The 19,658-nt window shown below is 47.0% G+C and overlaps 1 protein-coding gene across 1 annotated transcript in view; it reads left to right on the plus strand.

The window, feature by feature from the left end:
• The window catches only part of LOC311116845 (ribosomal protein S6 kinase alpha-6), an 81,525-nt gene extending 62,768 nt beyond the window's left edge, over window positions 1–18,757 (plus strand). Inside the window, exons 15-17 of the mRNA XM_084191880.1 lie at window positions 3,343–3,432; window positions 16,456–16,614; window positions 17,841–18,757. Coding sequence (XP_084048006.1) covers window positions 3,343–3,432; window positions 16,456–16,614; window positions 17,841–18,017 — 426 coding nt within the window. The 3' untranslated portion in view covers window positions 18,018–18,757. The remainder of the gene's footprint in view (window positions 1–3,342; window positions 3,433–16,455; window positions 16,615–17,840) is intronic.
• Window positions 18,758–19,658: the final 901 nt, after the last annotated feature.

Consider the following 19,658-nt stretch of genomic DNA (forward strand, 5'->3'; position numbering starts at 1 on the left):
TGTCACCTAAAACCCTCGCAAACTTTTACAGATGCACAATTGAGAGCATCTTGTCAGGCTGTATCACCGCCTGGTACGGCAACTGCACCGCCCACAACCGCAGGGCTCTCCAGAGGGTGGTGCGGTCTGCCGAACGCATTACCGGGGGCAAACTACCCGCCCTCCAAGACACATACAGCACCCGATGTCACAGGAAGGCCAAAAAGATCATCAAGGACATCAACCACCCGAGCCACTGTCTGTTCACCCCGCTATCATCCAGAAGGCGAGGTCAGTACAGGTGCATCAAAGCTGGGATCGAGAGAATGAAAAACAGTTTCTATCTCAAGGCCATCAGACTGTTAAATAGCCATCACTAGCACATTAGAGGCTGCTGCTGCCTATTGAAATCACTGGCCACTTTAAGAAATGGAACATTAGTCACTTTAATAATGTTTCCATATCTTGCACTACTCATCTCATATGTATATACTGCATTCTATTCTATAATATTCTACTGTATCTTAGTCCATGCCGCTCTGTCATTGTTCGTCCATAAATGTATATATTCTTAAATTCCATTCCTTACTAGTTTTGTGTGTATTGGGTATATGTTGTGAAATTGTTAGATATTACTGCACTGTCGGAGCTAGAAGCACAAGCATTTCGCTACACCCGCTATAACATCTGCTAAACACGTGTATGTGACAAATAACATTTGATTTGATTTAAAGTTATCAGCTTAGCTAGGTTAGCGGCTCTTTCAAGCAGACTTTAACCTGTCAGTTAAGCGGGATTCCGGGACAAGAAATAGCGGTCCTAGCTGTTAAAAGCTAACCGTGTCGTGGAATCCATGCAAAAACACGTTCAGTATTTATTTTTAACAAAGATTGTTTATGTTTTAGTTAAAATAACAAACCGAGTGTTTCCAGCATAGTGTTCAGCTGCGCATTCTGATGGCGTAGATCATAAGGTCTGAATGATAATGTCAAGTAGAAATTATTTACATTTTGAATTGAATAGATTTGGGATATAGTTATTTTGACCTCCCCACAGTTCATTGAAGAGGTTCCTGTTGGCTTTTTCAAATGGGGGGACTAGATACATAGTGCTTTCTTTTCTAAATGGTAAAACAGATATGGAAATACCCTCTCTGAGGCCTATATGAAACATTCAATCTCAAATCTAAAATGCTGGAGTATAGAGCCAAATTAAATGTTTTAGCTTCACTGTCCAAATCCATATGGCGGAGAGTGTAGCTAACACACTGTTATGGTAACACACTGTACATCTATATATTATACTGATGTTGCTATCATAGAAGGACATATTACCATGAATAGGATATCTGTGATTACTACACTGAGTCTATGGAGCAGTTCCCATCTGTACCAGCAGAGGGCAGGAAAACAACTCATGGCATCACAGTAGGAGTCTGGCTAGTAGCTCACTACTGGGATGCTGCTCCAAAATGCTGATCACTAATGGGATGCTGCTCCAAAATGCTGATCACTACTGTGATGCTGCTCCAAAATGCTGATCACTACTGGGATGCTGCTCCAAAATGCTGGTCACTACTGGGATGCTGCTCCAAAATGCTGATCACTACTGTGATGCTGCTCCATAGTTCAAAATGCTGATCACTACTGTGATGCTGCTCCAAAATGCTGATCACTACTGGGATGCTGCTCCAAAATGCTGATCACTACTGGGATGCTGCTCCAAAATGCTGGTCACTACTGGGATGCTGCTCCAAAATGCTGATCACTACTGTGATGCTGCTCCATAGTTCAACATGCTGATCACTACTGTGATGCTGCTCCAAAATGCTGATCACTACTGGGATGCTGCTCCAAAATGCTGATCACTACTGTGATGCTGCTCCATAGTTCAAAATGCTGATCACTACTGTGATGCTGCTCCAAAATGCTGATCACTACTGGGATGCTGCTCCAAAATGCTGATCACTACTGTGATGCTGCTCCAAAATGCTGATCACTACTGGGATGCTGCTCCAAAATGCTGATCACTACTGGGATGCTGCTCCAAAATGCTGGTCACTACTGGGATGCTGCTCCAAAATGCTGATCACTACTGTGATGCTGCTCCATAGTTCAAAATGCTGATCACTACTGTGATGCTGCTCCAAAATGCTGATCACTACTGGGATGCTGCTCCAAAATGCTGATCACTACTGTGATGCTGCTCCATAGTTCAAAATGCTGATCACTACTGTGATGCTGCTCCATAGTTCAAAATGCTGATCACTACTGTGATGCTGCTCCAAAATGCTGATCACTACTGGGATGCTGCTCCAAAATGCTGATCACTACTGTGATGCTGCTCCATAGTTCAAAATCCTGATCACTACTGGGATGCTGCTCCATAGTTCAAAATGCTGATCACTACTGGGATGCTGCTCCAAAATGCTGAGCACTACTGGGATGCTGCTCCATAGTTCAAAATGCTGATCACTACTGTGATGCTGCTCCATAGTTCAAAATGCTGATCACTACTGGGATGCTGCTCCAAAATGCTGATCACTACTGGGATGCTGCTCCAAAATGCTGATCACTACTGGGATGCTGCTCCAAAATGCTGATCACTACTGTGATGCTGCTCCATAGTTCAAAATGCTGATCACTACTGTGATGCTGCTCGATAGTTCAAAATGCTGATCACTACTGTGATGCTGCTCCATAGTTCAAAATCCTGATCACTACTGTGATGCTGCTCCATAGTTCAAAATGCTGATCACTACTGGGATGCTGCTCCAAAATGCTGATCACTACTGGGATGCTGCTCCAAAATGCTGATCACTACTGTGATGCTGCTCCAAAATGCTGATCACTACTGTGATGCTGCTCCATAGTTCAAAATGCTGATCACTACTGTGATGCTGCTCCATAGTTCAAAATGCTGATCACTACTGTGATGCTGCTCCATAGTTCAAAATGCTGATCACTACTGTGATGCTGCTCCAAAATGCTGATCACTACTGGGATGCTGCTCCAAAATGCTGATCACTACTGTGATGCTTACTGGGATGCTGCTCCAAAATGCTGTTCACTACTGGGATGCTGCTCCAAAATGCTGATCACTACTGGGATGCTGCTCCAAAATGCTGTTCACTACTGTGATGCTGCTCCAAAATGCTGGTCACTTTCCCCAAAAAGATTCCCAGGAATCTTCCAACCGGGACTTCTGGGAATTTGGGAACCTTCTGCAACTCTACCCAGTTCATATAGAAAGATTAAAGAAATATTTGCATGGCATATAACTAGTTATGTAACCCAAGTCAACTGAAAGTAACCAAGTAAACCTGTTCTAACCAGATCCTCAGCTGAATGTCTGTCTCTCTAGATAATAGATAAGGGGAAGAGGGATCCATCGGAGGAGATTGAGATTCTGATGAGATACGGACAACACCCCAACATCATCACACTCAAAGACGTAAGTACTGTACCCCCAAACTGTTACCCCCAAACTTACTGTACCCCCAAACTGTTACCCCCAAACTTACTGTACCCCCAAACTGTTACCCGCAAACTTACTGTACCCCCAAACTTACTGTACCCCCAAACTGTTACCCCCAAACTTACTGTACCCCCAAACTGTTACCCCCAAACTTACTGTACCCCCAAACTTACTGTACCCCCAAACTTACTGTACCCCCAAACTGTTACCCTCAAACTGTTACCCCCAAATGTACTGTACCCCCAAACGTACTGTACCCCCAAACTGTTACCCCCAAACTGTTACCCCCAAACTTACTGTACCCCCAAACCTACTGTACCCCCAAACTTACTGTACCCCCAAACTGTTACCCCTAAACGTACTGTACCCCCAAACTTACTGTACCCCCAAACTGTTACCCCCAAACTGTTACCCCCAAACTTACTGTACCCCCAAACTGTTACCCCTAAACTGTACCCAAAACGTACTGTACCCCCAAACTTACTGTACCCCCAAACTCTACCCCCAAACGTACTGTACTACCAAACTTACGGTTACCCCCAAACTGTTACTGTATCCTCAAACTTACTGTACCCCCAACTTACTGTACCCCCAAACCTACTGTACCCCCAAACTGTTACCCCTAAACTTACTGTACCCCCAAACTGTTAGTCATTTAGCAGACGCTCTTATTCAGAGCGACTTGCAGTTAGTGCAGTCATCTTAAAATGGCTAGGTGGAACAACCACATACTGTATCACAGTCATAGTAAGTAGATTTTCCTCAATAAAATAGCTATCAGCAAGATCAGAGCTAGTGGTAACACTTTACAATAAGGTTTCATTTGTAAAGGGTTTATAAAGGGGTTATAATTACGTTGTTAACGGTTATTTAATCATTTGTAAAGGAATTATAAACCATTAACCCCCTAGAGTCGATTTCGCGGCCCCGCAGAAATCTAATTAGCAGTGTAAAATACTTAAGTAAAAATACTTTGAAGTACTACTTAAGTTGTTTTTTTGGGTTATCTGTACTGTACTTTACTATTTATATTTTTGACAACTTTTACTTCACTACATTCCTAAAGACAATAATGTACTTTTTACTCCATACATTTTTCCTGACACCCAAAAGTACTCGTTACATTTTGAATGATTAGCAGGACAGGAAAATGGTCCAATTCACTCACTTATCAAGAGAACATCCCTGGTCATCCCTACTGCCTCTGATCTGGCGGACTCACTAAACACACATGCTTCGTTAGTAAATGATGTCTGAGTGTTGGAGTGTGCCCCTGGCTATCTGTAAATGATGTCTGAGTGTTGGAGTGTGCCCCTGGCTATCTGTAAATGATGTCTGAGTGTTGGAGTGTGCCCCTGGCTATCTGTAAATGGTGTCTGAGTGTTGGAGTGTGCCCCTGGCTATCTGTAAATGATGTCTGAGTGTTGGAGTGTGCCCCTGGCTATCTGTAAATGGTGTCTGAGTGTTGGAGTGTGCCCCTGGCTATCTGTAAATAAACAAATAATATGGTGCCGTCTGGTCTGCGTAATATAAGGAATTTGAAATGATTTCTACTTTTACTTTTGATACTAAGTATATTTTAGCAATTACATTTACTTTCAATACTTAAGTATATGTAAAACCAAATACTTTTAGACTTTTACTCAAGTAGTATTTTATTGGGTGACTAACTTTTACCTGAGTCATTTTCTATTAAGGTACAGTGGCTTGCGAAAGTATTCACCCCCCTTGGCATTTTTCCTATTTTGTTGCCTTACAACCTGGAATTAAAATGGATTTTTGGGGGGTTTACATCATTTGATTTACACAACATGCCTACCACTTTGAAGATTCAAAGAACATCCCCCACACCGATGAAGAACATCCCCCACAGCATGATGTGGGGATGCCTCTTCCATCAATCCTATTAGCTAATGTTCAATCATTTGAAAATAAATTAGATGACCTAAGATTACGTTATCCTACCAACGGGACATTAAAAACTGTAATATCTTATGTTTCACCGAGTCGTGGCTGAACGACAACATGGACAACATACAGCTGACGGGATATATGCTACATCGGCAGGATAGAACGGCTGACTCCGGTAAGACAAGGGGTGGGGGTCTGTGTATATTTGTAAACAACAGCTGGTGCACAAAATCAAATACTAAGGAGGTCTCGAGGTTTTGCTCGCCTGAGGTAGAGTGTCTTATGATAAGCTGTAGACCACACTATTTACCAAGAGAGTTTTCATCAATATTTTTCATAGCTGTCTATTTACCACCACAAACCGATGCTGGCATTAAGATTGCACTCAATGAGCTGTATAAGGTCATAAGTAAACAGGAAAACGCTCATCCAGAGGCAGCGCTCCTAGTGGCCGGGGACTTTAATGCAGGGAAACTTAAATCCATTCTACCTAATTTCTACCAGCATGTTAAATGTGCAACCAGAGGAGAAAAAAAAACTCTAGACCACCTTTACTCCAAACACAGAGACGCGTACAAAGCTCTCCCTTGCCCTCCATTTGGCAAATCTGACCATAACTATATCCTCCTGATTCCTGCTTATAAGCAAAAACTAAAGCAGGAAGCACCAGTGACTCGGTTAATAAAAAAGTGGTCAGATGACGCAGATGCTAAGCTACAGGACTGTTTTGCTAGCACAGAATGGAAGATGTTCCGGGATCATCCGATGGCATTGAGGAGTACACCACATCAGTCACTGGCTTCATCAATAAGTGCATCGATGACGTCGTCCCCACAGTGACCGTACGTACATACCCCAACCAAAAGCCATAGATTACAGGCAACATCTGCACTGAGCTAAAGGGTAGAGCTGCTGCTTTCAAGGAGCAGGACTCTAACCCGGACGCTTATAAGAAATCACGCTATTCCCTCTGACGAACCATCAAACAGGAAAAGAGTCAATACAGGACTAAGATTGAATCGTACTACACCGGCTCTGACGCTCGTCGGATGTGGCAGGGCTTGAAAACTATTACAGACTACAAAGGGAAGCACAGCCGCGAGCTGCCCAGTGACACAAGCCTACCAGACGAGCTAAACCACCTCTAAGCTTGTTTTGAGGCAAGCAACACTGAAGCATGCATGAGAGCATCAGCTGTTCCGGATGACTATGTGATCACGCTCTCCGTAGCCGATGTGAGTAAGACTTTTAAGCAGGTCAACATTCACAAGGCCGCAGGGCCAGACGGATTACCAGGACGTGTAATCCGAGCATGTGCTGACCAACTGGCAAGTGTCTTCACTGACATTTTCAACAAGTCCCTGACTGAGTCTGTAATACCAACATGTTTCAAGCAGACCACCATAGTCCCGTGCCCAAGGACACTAAGATAACCTGCCTAAATGACTACCGACCCGTAGCACTGACGTCTGTAGCCATGAAGTGCTTTGAAAGACTGGTCATGGCTCACATCAACACCATTATCCCAGAAACCCTAGACCCACTCCAATTTGCATACCGCCCCAACAGATCCACAGATGATGCAATCTCTATTGCACTTCACACTGCCCTTTCCCACCTGGACAAGAGGAACACCTACGTGAGAATGCTATTCATTGACTACAGCTCAGCGTTCAACAGCATAGTGCCCTCAAAGCTCATCACTAAGCTAAGGATCCTGGGACTAAACACCTCCCTCTGCAACTGGATCCTGGACTTCCTGATGGGCCGCCCCCAGGTGGTAAGGGTAGGTAACAACACATCAGCCACGCTGATCCTCAACACGGGGGCCCCTCAGGGGTGCTCAGTCCCCTCCTGTACTCCCTGTTCAAACATGACTGCATGGCCAGGCACGACTCCAACACCATCATTAAGTTTGCCGACGACACAACAGTGGTAGGCCTGATCACCGACAACAATGAGACAGCCTATAGGGAGGAGGTCAGAGACCTGGCCGTGTGGTGCCAGGATAACAACCTCTCCCTCAATGTGATCAAGACAAAGGAGATGATTGTGGACTACAGGGAAAAAAAGAGGACTGAGCACGCCCCCATTCTCATCGACGGGGGCTGTAAGTCGCTCTGGATAAGAGCGTCTGCTAAATGACTAGAATGTAAATGTAAATGTGTCCACATTACCAACAAACTATCATGGTCCAAACACACCAAGACAGTCGTGAAGAGGGCACGACAAAGCCTATTCCCTCTCTCAGGAGACTGAAAAGATTCGGCATGGGTCCTCAGATCCTCAAAAAGTTCTACAGCTGCACCATCGAGAGCATCCTGACTGGTTGCATCACCGCCTGGTATGGCAACTGCTCGGCCTCCGACCGCAAGGCACTACAGAGGGTAGTGCGTACGGCCCAGTACATCACTGGGGCCAAGCTTCCTGCCATCCAGGACCTCTACACCAGGCGGTGTCAGAGGAAGGCCCTCAAAATTGTCAAAGACTCCAGCCACCCTAGTCATAGACTGTTCTCTCTGCTACCGCACGGCAAGCGCTACCGGAGCGCCAAGTCTAGGTCGAAAAGGCTTCTCAACAGCTTCTACCCCCAAGCCATAAGACTCCTGAACAGCTAATCATGGCTAACCTGACTATTTGCACTGCCCCCCCACCCCACCCCATCTTTTTACCATATTTTTACGCTGCTGCTACTCTGTTAATTATTTATGCATAGTCACTTTAACTCTACCCACATGTACATATTACCTCAACTACCTCAACTAGCCGGTGCCCCCGCACATTGACTCTGCACCGGTACCCCCCTGTATACAGTGAGGGAAAAAGGTACAGTGCCCTCCACAATTATTGGCACCCCTGTTTAAGATGTGGTCAAGGACTTCCAAAAATTCTCATTTTTTATTAAACAACATAGAACCCAAATGCAAAAAAAGAGAAAAATCCAACCTTTTATTTAAGTACATTACTTTGGTGTAAAAAAACTTGAAAAAAACTTGAAATCATGTGTCCCACAATTATTGGCACCCCTGATGTTAATACTTTGTACAACCCCCTTTTGCCAACAAGACAGCACTTAATCTCCTCCTATAACATTTCACAAGATTGGAGAACACAGAGAGAGGGATCTTTGACCATTCTTCTTTGCACAATCTTTCTAGATCATCCAGTGTCCTGGGTCCTCTCTTATGCACTCTCCTCTTTAGCTTGCCCCACAGGTTTTCGATTGGGTTGAGGTCTGGGGACTGAGATGGCCATGGGAGGACCTTGAGTTTGTGACTGCTGAACCATTTTTGTGTAGATTTTGCCACATGTTTTGGATCATTATCCAATGACGACCCATCTTCAGCTTTCTGGCAGAGGCCATCAGGTTTTTATTTAAAATGTCCTGGTAGTTCAAAGCGTTCATAATGCCATGCACCCTAACAAGGTTCCCAGGGCCTTTGGAAGAGAAACAGGCCCACAGCATCACAGATCCTCCACCATACTTCACGGTGGGCATGAGGTGCTTATTCGCAAATGGAAGAAACACAAAATAACTGTCAATCTCCCTCGGCCTGGGGCTCCATGCAAGATCTCACCTCGTGGAGTTGCAATGATCATGAGAATGGTGAGGAATCAGCCCAGAACTACACGGGAGGATCTTGTCAATGATCTCAAGGCAGCTGGGACCATAGTCACCAAGAAAACAATTGGTAACACACTACGCCGTGAAGGACTGAAATCCTGCAGCGCCCGCAAGGTCCCCCTGCTCAAGAAAGCACATATACATGACCGTCTGAAGTTTGCCTTAGTTTACTTAAATAATAAATAATAATAAAATAATACTTATTTTCCAACATAATTTGCAAATAAATTCATAAAAAATCCTACAATGTGGCTGACTAAATACTTTTTTTCCCCACTGTATACTGAGATCATGTGACACTTAGATTGCACACAGGTAGACTTTATTTAAGTGTCACATGATCTGTCACATGATCTCAGTATACAGTGGGGGGAAAAAAGGATTTAGTCAGCCACCAATTGTGCAAGTTCTCCCACTTAAAAAGATGAGAGAGGCCTGTAATTGTCATCATAGGTACACGTCAACTGTGACAGACAAATAGAGGAAGAAAATCCAGAAAATCACATTGTAATCCCAAACACCCCGCTCGGGCAACGAAGGAGTGGCTTCGTAAGAAGCATTTCAAGGTCCTGGGGTGGCCTAGCCAGTCTCCAGATCTCAACCCCATAGAAAATCTTTGGAGGGAGTTGAAAGTCCGTGTTGCCCAGCGACAGCCCCAAAACATCACTGCTCTAGAGGAGATCTGCATGGAGGAATGGGCCAAAATACCAGCAACAGTGTGTGAAAACCTTGTGACGACTTACAGAAAACGTTTGACCTGTGTCATTGCCAACAAAGGGTATATAACAAAGTATTGAGAAACTTTTGTTATTGACCAAATACTTATTTTCCACCATAATTTGCAAATAAATTCATTAAAAATCCTACAATGTGATTTTCTGGAGAAAAAAAATCTCAATTTGTCTGTCATAGTTGACGTGTACCTATGATGAAAATTACAGGCCTCTCTCATCTTTTTAAGTGGGAGAACTTGCACAATTGGTGGCTGACTAAATACTTTTTTTCCCCACTGTAGGTGAGAGTCTCACGAACACATACATGTCGGTTGTTTTGCTCTAGGATGCCCACAAGCCTCACAAGACTCGTCTGAATGTCCCCCGGTACCAGTTGAAAAGTTTAATAGAAGTGTATATGGAGATAGTTTAGTGCCAAAAATAAGGTGTCAAATACATGTAAAAAAAATAATAACATTCCCGATGTTTCTTATCTCTCAGATATACAGACAGACACTTCAGAACTAACTTCCTTTAGATTTTTTGGGGACTATCTGTTGTTCCATGTAGTGAATCTGTTATTCAATGTGTTTGTATGGGCTAATAGCAGTAAGGACTATCTGTTGTTCCATGTAGTGAATCTGTTATTCAAAGTGTTTTTATGGGCTAATAGCAGTAAGGACTATCTGTTGTTCCATGTAGTGAATCTGTTATTCAATGTGTTTGTATGGGCTAATAGCAGTAAGGACTATCTGTTGTTCCATGTAGTGAATCTGTTATTCAATGCGTTTGTATGGGCTAATTGCAGGAAAACCAAATTCAATGTTTCACCAAATAATTTTTACATATTTTTTGGGGATACTTCAAGGGGTCTTAAAATTCAAAATCAAATAGCTAAATGATCCTTGGTAGGACCTCAAAACGTATAGCTTATAGAACCCTAGAACTTCTAAAAAATATATACCTTAAAAGAATGTGGAAACCTTCTGGCCATTTATTCATGTTAAGTTACACACATTTATAACAGTATCTAATCTCCTCAAACATGCAATACATAGTAAAACCATTTTAATTGCGGTGACTCAAATCTGTGGCCTATCATTAGTATAGTGAGTAGCCTAGCTAATTCTGATAGAGGGGGGTCTTTTTCCTCCCCTTTTCAACATTACAAGTCAGAATAGAAATTGACAACAGATGAACTATTTCAAATACAACATAGGGTTTCGGGTTAAGGTTAGGGTCTCATGGTCATCTTCTGTTTTCATCCGTTTCTTTCTTGTTAAGCATTTTCCCATCCTGGAGTCTGAGACCTTATGGTAATAATAATAATAATATGCCATTTAGCAGACGCTTTTATCCAAAGCGACTTACAGTCATGCGTGCATACATTTTTGTGTATGGGTGGTCCCGGGGATCGAACCCACTACCTTGGCATTACAAGCGCCGTGCTCTACCAGCTGAGCGGAGAATTTATGACAATTTAGCATAGACGCTAACTATATTACTCTACTATAATCATTATCATTTGTACCATTTAGGCTTAGCTAGTTATGTGCTGAGCGGGAGCTGCCCTCTCGTAAGGGTGGGAGGTCCAAGAGACCAGAGGTGGCAGAACAGAGTGCTCAGGTTGGGGTGTAGGGTTTGAGCATAGCCTGAAAGTAGGGACTCAGGTTTGGGTGTAGGGTTTGAGCATAGCCTGAAGGTAGGGACTCAGGTTGGGGTGTAGGGTTTGAGCATAGCCTGAAGGTAGGGACTCAGGTTGGGGTGTAGGGTTGGAGCATAGCCTGAAGGTAGGGACTCAGGTTGGGGTGTAGGGTTGGAGCATAGCCTGAAGGTAGGGACTCAGGTTGGGGTGTAGGGTTGGAGCATAGCCTGAAGGTAGGGACTCAGGTTGGGGTGTAGGGTTGGAGCATAGCCTGAATGTAGGGACTCAGGCTGGGGTGTAGGGTTGGAGCATAGCCTGAAGGTAGGGACTCAGGTTGGGGTGTAGGGTTGGAGCATAGCCTGAAGGTAGGGACTCAGGTTGGGGTGTAGGGTTGGAGCATAGCCTGAAGGTAGGGACTCAGGTTGGAGTGTAGGGTTGGAGCATAGCCTGAAGGTAGGGACTCAGGTTGGGGTGTAGGGTTGGAGCATAGCCTGAAGGTAGGGACTCAGGTTGGAGTGTAGGGTTGGAGCATAGCCTGAAGGTAGGGACTCAGGTTGGGGTGTAGGGTTGGAGCATAGCCTGAAGGTAGGGACTCAGGTTGGAGTGTAGGGTTGGAGCATAGCCTGAAGGTAGGGACTCAGGTTGGAGTGTAGGGTTAGAGCATAGCCTGAAGGTAGGGACTCAGGTTGGGGTGTAGGGTTGAACACCAGGCAGGCTGCAGCATCCTGGATAAGTTGCAGGGGTTTAATGGCACAAGCAGGCAGCCCAGCCAACAGAGAGTTGCAGTAGTCCAGATGGGAGATGATAATTGCCTGGAATAGGACCTGCTCTACTTCCTGTGTGAGGTAGGGTCGTACTCTACGGATGTTGTAGAGCATGAACCTGCTGTAGCGAGTCACTGCTTTGATGTTTGCAGAGAACGACAGGGTGTTGTCCAGGGTCACGCCAAGATTCTTTGCACTCAGGGAGGGGGACACCGTGGAGTTGTCAACCGTGATGGAGAGGTCTTAGAGCTGGCAGGCCTTCCCCGAGAGGAAGAGCAGCTCCGTCTTGTCAAGGTTGCGCTTGAGGTGGTGGGCCGACATCCAAGCTGAGATATCTGCCAGGCACGCAGAGATGCAGTCTCCACCTGGGTGTCAGAACGGGGGAAAGGAGAAAAGTAGTTGAGTGTCATCCGTGTAGCAATGATAGGACAGACCATGTGAGGATATGACCGAGCCGAGTGACTTGGTGTATAGAGAGAAGAGGAGAGGGCCTAGAACCGAGCCCTGGGGGACACCAGTAGTGAGAGTACGTGGTGCAGACACAGATCCTCTCCACGTCACCTGGTAGGAGTGGCCTACCAGATACGAGTGGCCTACCAGGTAGGATGCAATCCAAGAGTGCAGAGCCTGAGATGCCCAGCCCTGAGAGGGTGGAGAGGAGGATCAGACGTTTCATGGTGTCGAAGGCAGCGGATAGATCTAGGAGGATGAGAACAGAGGAGAGAGAATCAGCTTTGGCAGTGCGGAGAGCCTCCGTGACACAGAGAAGAGCATTCTCGGTTGTGTGACCCATCTTGAAGCCTGACTGGTTAGGGTCAAGAAGATTGAGAGATAACGAGAGAGTTGATCAGAGACAGAACGCTCAAGTGTTTTGGAAAGAAAAGAAAGAAAGGAACAGGTCTGTTGTTTTTGACGTCAGATGAGTTGTGTTGGTTTCTTGAGGAGGGGAGCGACTCAGGCCTTTTTGAAGTCAGAGGGGACGCAGCCAGTGGTCAAGGATGAGATGAGGAATGGGAGAAGGTCTCCAGAGATGGTCTGGAGAAGGGAGGAGGGGATGGGATCGAGCGGGCAGGTTGTCGGGCAGCCGGACATCACTAGTTGTAGGATTTCATCTAGAGAGGGAAGAAAGAGGTCAAGGCATAGGGGACCAGTGGACTCAATAGGCTGAGTGAATGAGGAGCGGATGTCGTCAAAGTGGTTGACAAAGTGGTCAGCATAGAGGGAGGATTAAGGAGGGAGGAGAATGTCTTAAAGAGTTTCCTAGGGTTAGAGGCAGAAGCTTGACATTTAGAGTGATAGAAAGTGGATTTAGCAGCAGATACAGAGGAAGAGGTAAAAAGGTAGAGAGGAGGGAGTGAAAGGATGATGGGTCCTCCGTAAATTTAGTTTTCCTCTGTTTTCGCTCAGCTGCCCGCAGCCCTCTTCTGTAAGCTCGAAATGAGTCACTCAGCCACGGAGCAGATGGGGAGGGCCGAGCCTGCCGGGAGGAAAGGGGACAGGATGCGGAAAGAGAGGAGAGTAGGGTCGATGAGGCAGAATCAGGAGACAGGAGGGAGAAGGATTTAGCAGAAGGGAGAGATGATATGATAGAAGAGGAGAGAGTAGTGGGAGAGAGAGAGAGGAGATTGAGACGGCACATGACCATCTGAGTAGGGGCTGAGTGGTTATGGTTGGAGGAAAGGGAGACAGAAAAGGAAACAAAGTAGTGATCAGAGACCTGGAGGAGGGTTACAGTGAGATTAGTAGGAGAACAGACTCTAGTAAAGATGAGGTCAAGCGTATTGCCTGCCTTGTGAGTTGTAGGGGACTGGGAAAGGGTGAGGTCAAAAGAGGCAAGGAGGTGGAAAGAGAGTGTTGGAAATATATTAATCCAAGGCAGACGTCGGGAGGTTGAAGTCGCCAAGTACGAAGAGCGGTGAGCCATCATCAGGAAATGAGTTTATCAAGGTGTCAAGCTCATTGAGGAACTCTCCAAGGGCACCTGGTGGGCGATAGATGACAACAATGTTAAGCTTGAGTGGACAAGTGACAGCGACAGCGACAGCATGGAATCCAAATGAGGAGATGGACAGGTGAGAGAGGGAGAAATGAGAAAGTCTCTCCTTAGGAGGAATGAGTAGCCCTGTGGCATCACCACGACGACCAGATGCTCTCGGACTATGAGACAAATCGTAGTCAGATGAAGATAGAGCAGCTGGAGTAGCAGTGTTCTCTGGGGTGATGTCTCTGTCAGGGCCAAAAAGTCTAGGGATTGAAGGGCAGCACAGGCTGAGATGAACTTTGCTTTCTTGACCGCAGATCGGCAGGTTCCAAGCGCTGCCAGAGACCAGGAATTCCACATGGGTTGTGCACGCAGAGTATACTAAATTAGAAGAGTTGCAGCCAAGGGGTGGGTAGTGTTTGTAAAGCCTACAGGGAGAGGTGAGAACAGGTATAGAAAACACACACGTAGTTGACAAAGCTACAAAAGCGTAAAATGAGATAATCTGTAAATAACTAGGTAAAACACTGAAGTGAGAGAGTGGTGTGGAACCTTCCTCTCTTTCCTTCCTCCAGTAACTGAACAACTCGGCAGAACCGGCTTTGTTTCTGCGATGGTCTTAGTTTTGAGAAAATAGAGGAGACTGAAGTACTAATACTAATTGCCAAACTGTTACTGTACCCCCAAACTGTTACTGTACCCCCAAACGGTTACTGTTACCCCCAAACTGTTACTGTACCCCCAAACTGTTACTGTTACCCCCAAACTGTTACTGTACCCCCAAACTGTTACTGTTACCCCCAAACTGTTACTGTACCCCCAAACTGTTACTGTACCCCCAAACTGTTACTGTTACCCCCAAACTATTACTGTACTGTTACCCCCAAACTGTTACTGTTACCCCCAAACTGTTACTGTTACCCCCAAACTGTTACTGTACCCCCAAACTGTTACTGTTACCCCCAAACTGTTACTGTACCCCCAAACTGTTACTGTTACCCCCAAACTGTTACTGTACCCCCAAACTGTTACTGTACCCCCAAACTGTTACTGTACCCCCAAACTGTTACTGTACCCCCAAACTGTTACTGTTACCCCCAAACTGTTACTGTTACCCCCAAACTGTTACTGTACCCCCAAACTGTTACTGTTACCCCCAAACTGTTACTGTACCCCCAAACTGTTACTGTTACCCCCAAACTGTTACTGTACCCCCAAACTGTTACTGTACCCCCAAACTGTTACTGTTACCCCCAAACTGTTACTGTTACCCCCAAACTGTTACTGTACCCCCAAACTGTTACTGTTACCCCCAAACTGTTACTGTTACCCCCAAACTGTTACTGTTACCCCCAAACTGTTACTGTTACCCCCAAACTGTTACTGTTACCCCCAAACTGTTACCCCCAAACTGTTACTGTTACCCCCAAACTGTTACTGTACCCCCAAACTGTTACTGTTACCCCCAAACTGTTACTGTTACCCCCAAACTGTTACCCCCAAACTGTTACTGTACCCCCAAACTGTTACTGTACCCCCAAACTGTTACTGTTACCCCCAAACTGTTACTGTACCCCCAAACTGTTACTGTACCCCCAAACTGTTACTGTTACCCCCAAACTGTTACTGTACCCCCAAACTGTTACTGTACCCCCAAACTGTTACTGTACCCCCAAACTGTTACTGTTACCCCCAAACTGTTACTGTTACCCCCAAACTGTTACTGTTACCCCCAAACTGTTACTGTACCCCCAAACTGTTACTGTTACCCCCAAACTGTTACTGTACCCCCAAACTGTTACTGTTACCCCCAAACTGTTACTGTTACCCCCAAACTGTTACTGTTACCCCCAAACTGTTACCCCCAAACTGTTACTGTACCCCCAAACTGTTACTGTACCCCCAAACTGTTACTGTACCCCCAAACTGTTACTGTTACCCCCAAACTGTTACCCCCAAACTGTTACTGTACCCCCAAACTGTTACTGTACCCCCAAACTGTTACTGTACCCCCAAACTGTTACTGTTACCCCCAAACTGTTACTGTACCCCCAAACTGTTACTGTACCCCCAAACTGTTACTGTACCCCCAAACTGTTACTGTACCCCCAAACTGTTACTGTTACCCCCAAACTGTTACTGTACCCCCAAACTGTTACTGTTACCCCCAAACTGTTACTGTACCCCCAAACTGTTACTGTTACCCCCAAACTGTTACTGTACCCCCAAACTGTTACTGTACCCCCAAACTGGGTCTCTGTCTGTATGTATTGGCAGCCCAGTGTATTAATGTGTGTGTGTGTGTGTGTGTGTGTGTGTGTGTGTGTGTGTGTGTGTGTGTGTGCGCGTGTGTGTGTCAGGTGTATGACGAGGGCAGGTATGTGTATGTGGTAACAGAACTGATGAAGGGAGGAGAGTTACTGGATAAGATCCTCAGACAGAAGTTCTTCTCAGAGAGAGAAGCAAGCTCTGTTCTCTACACTATAACCAAGACTGTCCACCACCTGCACTGTCAAGGGGTAAGACTGACACACAGCATGAAGAAACTCACATCTACACACAACCCACTGTAGACTGGGGTGAGAATGGCACGCCGTGGGGGGGTGTATTTTTGTCTGACCTCTCTCTCCCTCCTCCCTCTCTATCCCCCCCTCCTATCCTTCCCCTCTGCTCCTCTTTCGCTCTACTCCTCCCCCCTCCCTCGCTCTACTCCTCCCCCCTCCCTCGCTCTACTCCTCCCCCCTCCCTCGCTCTCCTCCTCCTCCCCTCCCTCGCTCTCCTCCTCCTCCCCTCCCTCGCTCTCCTCCTCTCCCCTCCCCTCGCTCTCCTCCTCTCCCCTCCCCTCGCTCTCCTCCTCTCCCCTCCCCTCCCTCGCTCTCCTCCTCTCCCCTCCCCTCGCTCTCCTCCTCTCCCCTCCCCTCGCTCTCCTCCTCTCCCCTCCCCTCGCTCTCCTCCTCTCCCCTCCCCTCGCTCTCCTCCTCTCCCCTCCCTCGCTCTCCTCCTCCTCCCCTCGCTCTCCTCCTCCTCCCCTCGCTCTCCTCCTCCTCTCCTCCCTCGCTCTCCTCCTCCTCCTCCCCTCGCTCTCCTCCTCCTCCCCTCGCTCTCCTCCTCCTCCCCTCCCTCGCTCTCCTCCTCCCCTCCCTCGCTCTCCTCCTCCCCCCTCCCTCGCTCTCCTCCTCCTCCCCTCCCTTGCTCTCCTCCTCCTCCCCTCCCCTCGCTCTCCTCCTCTCCCCTCCCCTCGCTCTCCTCCTCTCCCCTCCCTCACTCTCCTCCTCCTCCCCTCGCTCTCCTCCTCCTCCCCTCCCTCGCTCTCCTCCTCCTCCCCTCGCTCTCCTCCTCCCCCCTCCCTCGCTCACCTCCTCTCCCCTCCCTCGCTCTCCTCCTCTCCCCTCCCTCGCTCTCCTCCTCTCCCCTCCCTCGCTCTCCTCCTCCTCCCCTCCCTCTCCTCCTCTCCCCTCCCTCGCTCTCCTCCTCCTCCCCTCCCTCTCCTCCTCTCCCCTCCCTCGCTCTCCTCCTCCTCCCCTCCCTCGCTCTCCTCCTCCTCCCCTCGCTCTCCTCCTCCTCCCCTCCCTCGCTCTCCTCCTCCTCTCCTCGCTCTCCTCCTCCTCCCCTCGCTCTCCTCCTCCCCCCTCCCTCGCTCTCCTCCTCCCCCCTCCCTCGCTCTACTCCTCCTCCCCTCGCTCTCCTCCTCTCCCTCACTCTCCTCCTTCGTCCTCTCTCCTCCCCCTCCCTCTCTCTTCTCTAGGTTGTCCATAGGGACTTAAAGCCCAGTAACATCCTCTATATGGACGACAGTGGGAACCCTGATTCTATCAGGATATGTGACTTTGGTTTCTCCAAGCAGCTGAGAGGAGGAAACGGACTGCTACTAACACCCTGTTACACTGCTAACTTTGTTGCTCCAGAGGTGAGGGATAGGTAGGGAGGGGGGAACGGACTGCTACTAACACCCTGTTAAACTGCTAACTTTGTTGCTCCAAGGGTGGGCGAGAGAGAGAGAGAGAGAGAGAGAGGTGGGTTAGGATGAGGTTTTAGGGATAGGAAGGGTAACGTTAGAGGGTTAGGAAGGGTAACGTTAGAGGGTTAGGAAGGGTATTAGGAAGGGTAACGTTAGAGGGTTAGGAAGGGTAACGTTAGAGGGTTAGGAAGGGTAACGTTAGAGGGTTAGGAAGGGTAACGTTAGAGGGTTAGGAAGGGTAACGTTAGAGGGTTAGGAAGGGTAACGTTAGAGGGTTAGGAAGGGTAATGTTAGAGGGTTAGGAAGGGTAACGTTAGAGGGTTAGGAAGGGTAACGTTAGAGGGTTAGGAAGGGTAACGGTAGAGGGTTAGGAAGGGTATTAGGAAGGGTAAAGTTAGAGGGTTAGGATGGGTAACGTTAGAGGGTTAGGAAGGGTAACGTTAGAGGGTTAGGAAGGGTAACGTTAGAGGGTTAGGAAGGGTAACGTTAGAGGGTTAGGAAGGGTAACGTTAGAGGGTTAGGAAGGGTAACGGTAGAGGGTTAGGAAGGGTATTAGGAAGGGTAACGTTAGAGGGTTAGGAAGGGTAACGTTAGAGGGTTAGGAAGGGTAACGTTAGAGGGTTAGGAAGGGTAACATTAGAGGGTTAGGAAGGGTAACGTTAGAGGGTTAGGAAGGGTAATGTTAGAGGGTTAGGAAGGGTAAAGTTAGAGGGTTAGGAAGGGTAACGTTAGAGGGTTAGGAAGGGTATTAGGAAGGGTAAAGTTAGAGGATTAGGAAGGGTATTAGGAAGGGTAACGGTAGAGGGTTAGGAAGGGTAACGTTAGAGGGTTAGGAAGGGTATTAGGAAGGGTAAAGTTAGAGGGTTAGGAAGTGTAACGTTAGAGGGTTAGGAAGGGTAACGTTAGAGGGTTAGGAAGGGTAACGTTAGAGGGTTAGGATGGGTAACGTTAGAGGGTTAGGAAGGGTAACGTTAGAGGGTTAGGAAGGGTAACGTTAGAGGGTTAGGAAGGGTAAAGTTAGAGGGTTAGGAAGGGTATTAAGAAGGGTAACGTTAGAGGGTTAGGAAGGGTAACGTTAGAGGGTTAGGAAGGGTAACGTTAGAGGGTTAGGAAGGGTAACGTTAGAGGGTTAGGAAGGGTAAAGTTAGAGGGTTAGGAAGGGTAACGTTAGAGGGTTAGGAAGGGTAACGTTAGAGGGTTAGGAAGGGTAACGTTAGAGGGTTAGGAAGGGTAACGTTAGAGGGTTAGGAAGGGTAAAGTTAGAGGGTTAGGAAGGGTAACGTTAGAGGGTTAGGAAGGGTAACGTTAGAGGGTTAGGAAGGGTAACGTTAGAGGGTTAGGAAGGGTAACGGTAGAGGGTTAGGAAGGGTATTAGGAAGGGTAAAGTTAGAGGGTTAGGATGGGTAACGTTAGAGGGTTAGGAAGGGTAACGTTAGAGGGTTAGGAAGGGTAACGTTAGAGGGTTAGGAAGGGTAACGTTAGAGGGTTAGGAAGGGTAACGGTAGAGGGTTAGGAAGGGTATTAGGAAGGGTAACGTTAGAGGGTTAGGAAGGGTAACGTTAGAGGGTTAGGAAGGGTAACGTTAGAGGGTTAGGAAGGGTAACA

Source organism: Coregonus lavaretus, assembly GCF_964263955.1.
Source record: "Coregonus lavaretus genome assembly, contig: HAP1_SCAFFOLD_333, whole genome shotgun sequence".
In the NCBI taxonomy this organism is placed as follows: domain Eukaryota; kingdom Metazoa; phylum Chordata; class Actinopteri; order Salmoniformes; family Salmonidae; genus Coregonus; species Coregonus lavaretus.